The sequence below is a fragment of the Ictalurus punctatus genome, chromosome 8 (assembly GCF_001660625.3).
Source record: "Ictalurus punctatus breed USDA103 chromosome 8, Coco_2.0, whole genome shotgun sequence".
Taxonomy (NCBI): Eukaryota; Metazoa; Chordata; class Actinopteri; order Siluriformes; family Ictaluridae; genus Ictalurus; species Ictalurus punctatus.
This window is the reverse complement of record NC_030423.2, coordinates 2,635,252-2,646,556: the sequence shown is the minus strand read 5'-3', so window position 1 is coordinate 2,646,556 and position 11,305 is coordinate 2,635,252. Positions and strand designations below refer to the sequence as shown.

Here is an 11,305-nt window from a genome sequence, read left to right as displayed (position 1 = left end):
CACTTCCATGAAAGTGTATGGAGGAAAAAAGAAAAAAAAAAAACAAAACCCACACACACACACACACACGGGTATTTTCAAAAAATGTAGTTCCGCTATGCAGTTACTAATTTCAAACAACTTAAATGGCAGCTCCAACGTCTGAAAGATTTAAGGATTGCTTACAAAAAGCCTAGCGAAATGTAAATAAACGTAAAAAGAAATGATTTGCTGATGAAATGCGTTCATGTTCAGATGACGGTCCAAACTCTAACCAATGAACACAGAGTTCTTGAAGTAAAGAAATGCATTTTTAAAATTTTTTTTTTATTTCCAAACAAACTTCAATCAGCAGTTTAACGTTTCAGTAGTACATTATTTTTATTCAGTCAAGCATCTTTCGCGTCTGGTTTTTTCTGAATCGGGTCGAGCAGAAAATACAGCAACAGAGACTCCAGTCTTGATTGTCATTTTCTGAGCAGCAGTTAAACTACTGGATCTTTCCAAAATATACATGTAACTTTTTTTTTTTTTTTTTTTTTTAGAACGCGGGGAATTTCGAAACAATTGAACAACCACGGTGCCGTGCGGGGTTACGCCAGAATGTTGCAATGGAAAACTATTGTGGGGAGAGAAAAAAAAAAGGTGACAGGTCTGGTGGCTTTGGGTAGATTTACACCAATACGGAGTGAACACATGTTTATATTGACTTGTGCGGGTGGGTTGGGTGAACCTGCTGGTAATTATTTGTATCATATCAATGCTACATCCTTTTGCTGAAGGATGTACATCAAGTCCAACACCAAAACAAAACAAATTTTTATTTATTTATTCATTTTTTTAAACGGCCTGAGTAGTGGGTTCAAGTCGCTGATCAGTCGAGTGATTGTTAACACACCACCGTGTCCCAGCGGTGACATTTTACAACGTGACGCCACAAGAATTCTTCAGGCCAGAGTTCATGAGATAAGACGCAAGACGACAAAGATGGTCAGGCAAGACCATGTGTGAAATCATGCAAGGAAGCTGTTCACGGTCCTAATCTGTGAAACTTCTAAAATCTTACCGTAGTGCATTTGTACTGACTAGCCTTCATTATGAGGCATGTAGAATTTGGATCGGGAGGTATAATTTACAAAAATCGAGCCATGTCTAACGGACACCATAACGTGTATAAACGGTAGCAGGGACACTATTAGGAAGCAGCGCCACAGTGGTCTGCTAGATGCAAAAAAAAAAAAAATTTAATAAATAAATTAAATTGAAAAAAACAACACGTGCAGAGATGACACGACACGTCATACGTGGTTCGTTCCTAAAATACATGAACGCAAAGGGTCGCACTTTAAGAGCTGCAAGCTGATCAGACCTCTAGAGACCAAGTGGGTCTTTATACACTGATAAGTAATTACCGGGAAATAGCAAAAAAGAATAGACTAGAGGTGTATCACCGTGTGCTTAGATAGAAATACTTCTGCAGAAGGAAATAAACAAACCAAAAAAAAAAAAAAAAAAAAAAAAAGTTCACCAAGGTTAACATTTTGCACAGTTCACAAATCATTACCCACAAAAAAAATGGTGACAAAGAAAAGGACACACACACACACACACACACACACACACACACACACACACACACACACACACACACACACACACACACACACACACACACACACACAAAACAAGGTTTGAGCTGCAGGCAGGCTGAAGAGGGAATCATGGTGTACAGTGACAAACGTGTAAGAAATCACAAACTGCTTTAGGAGAGCTACATCACTACACCGCAAAGGGGGAGAAGAGAAACGTCTGCTGTCTCGAAATTAATACAAAAAAAAAAAAGACACCCTATGCTAAACACTACAGCAGGAGATGGAAGACAGGCCCTTTCCTCTCAGACCTCCCTTGCTCCCTCCTTCAGCTCACTTCACATCTCTCTACCCTGCCACGAAAGGGGGTGGATGTCTGTCCCCTCCTGACCTCCCGCTTGCTCAGGCACGGCAGATCCTCGTTTCGGTGACGAATTTATTCTCAAAGTGGCGGATTATGCTGCAATCCTCCACGGAGCGCTTCTGGAAGCCTGCAACAGATACCAACGTTACAATTTAGACCCCCCAAAAAAATACTGCATTAGATATAGCTAGGCAACAAGGCACGCCAAATTAAATACGTCCGTCGTTAAATACACAATTAAATCTTTAATACATCCTTGAACAAATAAGTGAACTAGGCAACAAATCCGTTAAGATATTTAAGAAGTTATCCATCTATAACGTATCTATTTATCCATTATATCTTGATGGATTTACACTATATGGCCGAACGCATGTGGACACCAGACCACCACACCCATATGCTTCCAGTCCCATTGCAGAGTATTTTACTTTATGATCAGTGAAACCCTTCAATGGGTCCCAAATTAAATCCCCTCAATAAATGCTTACATACATTATTAAATAGACTGGTGTACTTCTATATTGTTTTAAGGATATTTTGCAGGATACATGAATAAATGTATTGACGCATACGTTTTTAACTTGGTGTGCCGGGTCATACTCGGATGCCTGAGGGGGGGGGCGGGGGATGTTAGTTAGCACCCACACCAAAAACCACCAACACTTAAAATAAACAGTCAAACCCTTTTACCCATTATCTCGCTGCGGCGTTGCATCTTGTATGTTGGCCTGTCCTCACACAGGCTGTAAATATAATAGCCCAAGGGGGTAAGGTCATCAATGCGCTCGGTCACCACCAGATCCTCATGCACCAAGTGAGTTTTGTACGAGCCAGACTGATGACGGAAAACGGAGAACAAAAATCCATTTACATCACATGATCAGGTAATGATAATTTATTTATAATAATAAAATAACTGTAGCTCTATCCAAGTAATTCAGTAGTTACACAAAATGACAAACACCGATATTTGTTGAAGGATTTGATCCGGACCTGTTTATATACATCATGTGGGGTAAGACAACCAGTTTACATATAATTATGACATTAAACATCCCAGACGGGTCGTGTCCTGGTCTACTTTATCCACCAATCAGAGCAATTTTTGAATCCTAAAACTGTCGTGATATCTTATTACTCAAGGATATGGATAGGGCTCACATATACTGGTTTGTGAGCAGCGCCATGACTCAGTATGCACAGAGGCCTTGTGTAACCTAGTGGTAAAGTTACCAGCACTGTATGGTTTCTCATTTTCACATCCTGCAAGCTGCAAAAGTGACCAAAGCGTCAGTGTTTTATGAAAACGTTAACAAGTTATATATATATGTTTTTTTTCCAACCCTCTCACCTTTCTTTACAGCTTTTGCACTTAAGCTGCAAAAGCTGCTTAAGCCCCCCCGTCCCCGCACCGTATGCACGCACCATGAGCTGCAAGAATAAATCCAAGAGGTCCTGGGGCTGCATCACCACAGAGGTGTTGAGTGGGATCACAAAGCATGTCTTCAGAGTTAGGTCCAAATAAGCAGTCAGCTTCTGTTGACAGAAAATCACATGCAGCTAGTGACAGTAATTACCGATTACGACAAAACACAGGCCAACTTTACATATGCAGGCCCAACACAATTAATATTCAAGTGTATGAATTGAAGTATACTAAATAAGTCAGGTCCTCCCACCATACCACCGCAGCTTAGTAGCCCCGCCCCCTCCCCAAATACAAATCATTACTCGTGCACGACAAAGCCTGACGCGTGCTTTAGAACATCAACTAGATCATACACTTGATCGCTAGCGACCTGGCTGCATTGATTACCCTCTTAAAATCATGCAGGATGTAAGCTGGATCCCCGGCCCCAAAGCGAGGAGCTGGGACGTTAATGATGGCCACGTTGTCACGGATCTCCACGTCCTCGTCAACACGGGGTAGGTAGTAAGGCGCGTGGGCCTCCATGTCCATGGGCATATCGGCGCTGTCGATATCCGTGAACTGCATGGATCCGTGATAGAGCTTCTGCAGAGCAGATAACGAGACCAGATAAGTCAATAATGGCACAAGGTTAGAAGCGAGGAAAGGAAGTGCAACTTAGACAGAATATATGATCATGTTTTCACACTTTCAAGTGTGACAGCGAAAGAGGAACCTGGATCAAACCGGTCTTTATAACACAGTACAGTTATATCCACGTACTCCCTGAAACATGCAAACGAAGCCCATACGTTATAAAAAAATCTCTCTCACTAGAAGAGAAACCAAGCAATCCATCAAGCAGACTCGGCTCGGTTAACTGTTCGTTTTTCTTTTTATATGCAGAAGGGGGCGCTAATTGCACAACATACTAAAACTGCCTACCTGATTCGGGTTTCTTCTATTATCACAATTCACTTATTTTATTGCACACCAAATAAGCTAATATGCAAGTTCATTTATTATAATCGAGATTCGTGTGTATCTGACCAAGGAAAACACAAGGTTCTGCCCCTGCCTAGTAAAATTAAAAAAGAAGAGGGAAAAAAAAAAAAAGGGGGTGGCTCTGGATCAGGTGGTAGAGCGGGTTGTCCACTGGCGGTTCGATTCCCGGCCCACGTGACTCCACATGCTGAAGTGTCCTTGGGCAAGACGCTGAACCACAAGTTGCTCCCGATGCACACCATTGGAACACACCAATGTGTGTGAATGAGAACCAGTGTAAAGCGCTTTGCAGAACCTCGAAGGTTAAAAAAAATGTTTAAAAAAATAAATAAAAAAAAGAAAAGTGCTATATAAGTGCAGACCATTTACCAGAAAAATTTATAATAATAAATAAGTAAATAAATATCCTAGAATGATCCTAATACAGCACAACATCGCCAAGTAGCTTGAAAGACTCTACCAGAGCACGTAAAACTCAGGCCTACATCCTGTATCTTTAATACTTCTACCATTATCCACGCCAATAATGTATATTCATTTATTATTCCCCCCCAACAGTTTTGGACCAGGAAACTGAACACCTTCTCTTTACCCATATGATTTCCTGAGATCCTCTTGCAGACGTGCGATACACGAGACACATTCGCACACGAACTCAAAAACATGGCGGAGAAAGACATTTTCCAAAATTGACAGAACACGTGCAAAGGAATACATGCACAAGGAACCTCGATGGAGACGTACCTTGGGTGTAAAATACCTGTACACACAGGCTCCGCCGACAACGAGGCCTGAAATGATGAAGGCCAGGCCGAGCAGAGTGAGCAGACAGCGGCCGGTGGAACTCTCGCTGCTGTACACCGAGCCGGTCTCAGGGTCCTGGCCATTAAACGTCACAAAACAAATACAAATTAGTCAATAAACTGAAATCGACCGCATGGCTGTCTTGTATTCGCTGTTGTACAGAGATGTCATGAGAACTATTTCAGCTTCTCGCTGATGAGTCTCTATCTTTGTGCTGGGAATTTGTCATTCAAAGAAAGAGATCTGGTGGATGAAGAAAAAGAAATACAGCAAGCATTACAGTAGACTCAGAACACCGGGGAAAACAAACAAACAGGTAAACAGCCAAAGGGTATTAAACTGTACTCGTCCCCAAGCCAACACCACAATTTTATCTAGAAACATACAGCACATGTATTCTACCTTTAAAACTTGAATAAATATGCACCATTTCGACATGTTAAACTGTTGTGTTTTTATTATTATTAGAAATTAATCCTGTATGTGAAGTTGTACTACAGGCATTGTGAATTAGTCCCATCAACCTATCTGATTTTACACAGATGAATGCAAAACTGACTGAAATGTTCGAGCATTAAAACAAAAAAAACAAAAAAAGAGTATATTTTATTTAAAAAAAAAAAAAAAAGTTAACTTGGCGACAGAGGAGGCCGTGATACAGGACCAAGGTTTCACTACAACTGCCAGCAGTTTAAAATGGAGGACCAAAACCTAGTCAACTTCATCGCTCAGGCCGTGTTCCAATCGGCTCTCAATTGAGCACGAAGGGCACTAGGGCGAGTGTACATCCTGTTATTTCGCAGCTTATGTAGTGCGCCTACGTAGTGTAGAATATTCCATTTGGAATTCAGCCTCGGCTTTAGCGTTTATGTGCGCACGGCTTACGCAACAACGACATTCAAATGCGTCCGTTTAACTCGGTTTTTGATATAAACCGATATGTATATCTATATTTAAGGTCACAATATATCAGTGTCAACAATAAAGCCTAAAAATATAAAATTCCCCAAGAATGACAGTGCAAGCGTCTGCAGCAAAAGGAAAAAAATCTCACCTTCTCTGAGACCGGTACTTCTTTTCCAAGCGCTTTCTGCGCCAGAGCGGAATTAAATGCTATCTTCACCATATTTTTAAAGCAGTGCTGCAACAACAACAACAAATACCAAGTAAAATTCTATATTCGGTTTGTTGTAACGAAAACACAACCGTATAGCGACAGTCCTGCAGTGTTGTGGTGACGCACTTTTGTTTGCGATTCTACACGCGAGACTTCCGGTTCCGGTTTTCCATATAAGGAAACAAGGGGGGGGGGGGATCCTTATTAATTTTCCATAAACTCTAAGGATTAGGATATTAATAGACAAGTGATGCATTTGTCAAGTAGCTTTTTGGCCACTAAAATTAAATTAGGATGGTTAGTACAATTAGAGTATTCTGAAGCATGGCTTACACTTGAATCAAAACGGACTGAAAGCCATTTTACAGCAATAACAACAATAAGAGGGTTTAGAAAGTCTGCAATATACTCCAAATTCATATGTTTTCTAAAAATTCAGTAGATTAAGTAATAATCACAGTAGGTAAAGCACCACTCTTGGTGCCAGATACCACAGCAGAGGTCTTGTGGAGTCGATGGATCACAGCTATTTTGGTGGCACAAGGCGGACCTACACAATATTAGGCAGGTGGTTATGGCTGGTTATGTTATTTTCCTGACCATAACCCTGATAAATAAAAACATAGAACGGAAGGCGTTGTACTTTCTTTTCCCCATGAATATACTGTATTTATGACTAATGACTTTTGACCTGTTATTTCTCCATGTTTAACCACCCCAGATGTCAATTGAACCACAGGCGATTGCTTTAAGAATACATACGAAGCATGGCCTCCCCTAAAATGTCTCACGGCAATATCACACTGTTCGTTCATTAACGCAAACTGTTCTCTGCGAATAGCACAGCCTGCATGAAAAGCTTCTTTGAAGCCTATAGATGCACCATGGATAGAACTCTATTGACGCACGACTTCACTGGGATCCTATGGCAGATTCATTCAATTGTGTTCGGCAAAGAATAGAAATCTCGATATTCCTTGGACAGTATGCCCTTTGCTTGTCATGCCCATGCACATGGCTTCTCCATATGATGATTGGTAGACCTCTCAATGTGGATGAACCTCATAATGGTAGTGGTAATGGGGGAAGAAGCTTCTTAAAGTTCTCAGGGTCAACATTATTTAACTACATTTGAGTGTAAAAAGCTAGAGAGCCATAGCAAATATCATAAACATCTCTTTCAGTATAACTGGTCCAATAATACGCAGGTGGGAAGTTCATGGATTGGCACCCTGTCCAGGGTGTACCCCGCCTTGTGCCCGATGCTCCCTGGGATAGGCTCCAGGTTTCCCCGTGACCCTGAAGGAAGGATAAGCGGTATAGAAGATGGATGGATGGATGGAAGTTCATAGAACTCCAACTAATTGTCCCTGGACATGTGCACAACGCAATATTTCACAACGTGCTCTCAGACTAATGATAAGAAAGTTAAGAGAGAAGACAGCAGTCACTCAAAATAGAGTTGCAGGACAACCTGAAAGCAGCAGGAACCACAGGCACACACAGAACAATAAGCAATGAACTGCACCGCAATAATGTCAGTTCGTACACCTCACAGACGAATCTTCAAATCTTTTAGACCGATCTGAACTCTTATGGAACAGTATACTTTGGCCAGACGAAATAAAAATAGGCCTTTTTAGCAATACAGCTTGTCATGTTTGGAGAATAAAGAGTTGTGATGGGAGCATCATGGTATTGGGCTGCTTCTCTGCAAATAGTTCTGGGGCATTATATGTCATTGAAGGAAACATGAATAGAGAGATGTACCAGAATAGAGAGATAAGAAATCTGAGGAGAAACTGAATCTGAGGAGGTGGTGGATGTTTCACCGAGACAATGACCCCAAGCATACAGTCAAATTAATTCAAGAAGGCCTTGCGTGGCCGAGCCAGTCTCCTGACTTGAATCCCATTGAAAACGTATGAATGAATTTTGACTTTGGGTCAAACAGGGGACCCCTATAACCTTGGGCAAATGAAGACGATTTGCCAAGAGGAACGAGCCGAACGCTGCAAAATGAGCGATGCTGCAAAAAAGCTCATTATTTCTGACCAGACTTTTTCCCCGCTATCAATTTTGTTTGTTAAACATATCTTTTTTTTTTTTATGCTTATGATTATATACGAACATACAATGTACTTTCTCAGCTGCCGAAAATCCTTTCGATACTTTTGTTCATCTAATACAAGCCGAATCTCTTGGAGCGACCTGGGCGAATTCAGAAGATCTGTAAAATGTATTCTATCATAAAATGGTCCTGGATCACTTTTCTACACTGGAGATTTTCACACAGAGTAATGAAAATTAAATGAAAGAGTAATTAAATTAGTGGTTAGACTCGGTATCGCAGTAAATTCCGTGTATCGGAATATTTCCATCGTTTTATTGATTTTTTCTACAGTGATAGAAAAAAATGAAGCCCCAACAAATCAGTCTTTTTTAAAAAATACCTTCACTCAGAAGATAATCAACAACATGCTGCTCGAATTATAATCATAGCAGTTGAACCCGACCATCCGTTATTCCACCGTTCAAGCTTTGCTGATATAATTTCATCCATATATTTTATATTTTGTATAAATACTCCTACTTTTGCTTTCCATACTGAATTTCTGCATACCTTATAGTGTTAAAGTACTCTATTCCATCTGTTGCTTCTCGTTAAGTTCAATATGCCTGCTCTCCTTCAAGCCCTACGCTCCAGGTACTCAGCAGTGCCTTTAATATGTCTGTAGAAGTGAGCTGCATAAATAGCACAGTGGGAGTTGTGGCTATAGCCATGCTAGCTTGTGACAAAATTAAAATCTGACAGAGTGCCTTCTTGTTTGCAGAAAAAATATAAATGATCTGCTGGCCTACTCATGTGCTACTTCCTGTGGAGGATGAATTGGGAACTCTGGGTCTATATAAAATAAAATAAAAAAAAAAGTCTTAAATCTTTAAACATCAATATAAAATTACTGCTAGAGTTCAAGGTGGTCCTCTGGTTTTACTTTCCTGATTCTAGAAGGTAAATAAACACGTCGAGAACACTTGCTGCGAGCCCTAGACCTGGCTATTCGACCTTTCTACTGTACATCTGACATCGTATCTTTTTATACACACACACCGGACTTTGACGTTTCCGTGTTTAACAGGAGAACCGTGGCCGGTAATTACAACTGGCTTGCAAATAAACAAAGGAGCTGATTTTTGCTGTCTCACGTTCATTCTCACGTGCTCCAATGCACACAAGGTAAAGTGGTCCTGAAGGGCTGTGTATAGGCTCAACTTACAATTTGCTTGAACTTGTTAATCCTGCTTGCATACACACCAAAAAGGAAGGATTAACAGGCACTTATGAAAAGGCAAAAAAAAAAAAAAAAAAAATCAGGTATGTACCTTGTATCTTACGGAACAACTTACCGCATTTTAAAAGAGGACGCTTGTAAAAAATAAATAAATAAATAAAATAAAAATACTCTGCATTCTGCAAGGCACACGAAGAGGTCTTATGTATATACACTCAGAGGCAAATGCAATAATATTGTGTTTTCTGATGCGGGATTTGGTTTACTATGGAGCTAATTAACAACAGATTAAGTGTGCCAGCTTGGACAAAAGGAACGAGGTTCATATATGCCATCTGCCATATTTCCCAAGAAGTAGGGAACGAAATAATAATAAATAAAGCAATTCATTTGGTTAGGTAATTGTGACGATGCCAAATTGTACAGGATGGGAGTAAATTCATGGAATTAACGGTCCCCTGAAAACTTCTCTTCACTTACACACCTCTTTTAAATTCAATATTATATTGTCAGAAATCCACATGTAACAAAGATTTAGATCCCTGACCATGAAGAATCAAAAGTACGCATCCCGGTAGATGGTCTATAGTAGCAGTTAATGAAATACTCTGGCACTAAAACAACAACGACGCCACGTATTGTAATGACCAGCCCCAGGCGCTCTCAATACCAACGTACACTTCCACCACTCTTTATAAATATTGCTGAGCTGGCAGAACGCAGCAAGGATGTCTACCAAACCTGCTCACACACAACCCGTACGAGAAGCACAAAGAAAGTGAACTAAGAGTACCATCTCATAATATAATAACCCTAGGTTTAACATAAAGCAAGAAATATGTGAAAACAACCGTTCCATAATGCTGCAGATTAAATTATTGTGTATAACGGTGGGAAGTAGAGTGTGTTATTAGACAGTGGTGACGTCTGTGGGGGGAAAGAGCTGTCATTCAGTCTGGTGGTAAGTGTCTGTGTGCCTGTCTGATGGTGAAGGGGTGAAAAGTTTATATCTGGGGTAATTAGTGTCATTGATGATTAAATGAGCAATATTCTGATTATCATCGAGTCATGTAAACGCCGCAATTCAATCGCCCGATTCAGATTAAGACAATATTCCCAAATTCTGATTCCCACCCCCGTAATATGCCTGTTTTAATCGGCATATTTATTCAGAATATCCACTGAAAGGAGATATGCACACATGCTCAGTCCGCAAGGAATTGTGGGTGCTAACAGATGCTTAGCTGTAGGCTAGGTATTTAGGAATGGCAACTCAGGCATACTTATATACTTACAAGCACGTATACAGGAATATCCCAAATCCTGTACACATATACTCTAAACATGAAACGTATTTGGAATATGGCTGCAACCCGAATATAGAGCTTCAAAGGAATTTGATGTGCATGTGAACGTAGTCAATGATACCAAAGCTGAGAATGCTCCAAGTAATGCAGTGGTGGAAGTCCACCAGCAGAGCTGTTGGCATCCCCGATCACTGGTTAGCATCTCAGGAAATAAAGGCGCTGGTGGGTTTTTTCAAGCACTGCATCAGTGTTCACAGGCCACATCAGATTATCAGACATGTTCGCCACTAGAAAAGTGAAGCTCTTGAATTCACTTCCTGGACACTGATATTGATCGTGGTTGTATATTTTCGTCATGAAGTAAAAGTTAAATGTAGGAGACTAGTGTGACACGACCTCAGCAGCTGTTTGAAATGTAGCTCGTCAATTATCCAAT

The 11,305-nt window shown here is 40.6% G+C and overlaps 1 protein-coding gene across 1 annotated transcript; it reads right to left on the bottom strand.

The window, feature by feature from the left end:
* Positions 1-285: 285 nt before the first annotated feature.
* Positions 286-6,422, bottom strand: LOC108269136 (integral membrane protein 2A). Its single transcript, XM_017474733.3, has 6 exons — positions 6,207-6,422; positions 5,093-5,227; positions 3,752-3,949; positions 3,361-3,471; positions 2,626-2,770; positions 286-2,059 (listed from the first exon to the last, which is right to left on the bottom strand). The coding sequence occupies exons 1-6, from the start codon at positions 6,276-6,278 to the stop codon at positions 1,971-1,973; spliced, it is 750 nt and encodes a 249-aa protein (XP_017330222.1). The 5' UTR covers positions 6,279-6,422; the 3' UTR covers positions 286-1,970.
* Between the last annotated feature and the right edge of the window lie 4,883 nt (positions 6,423-11,305).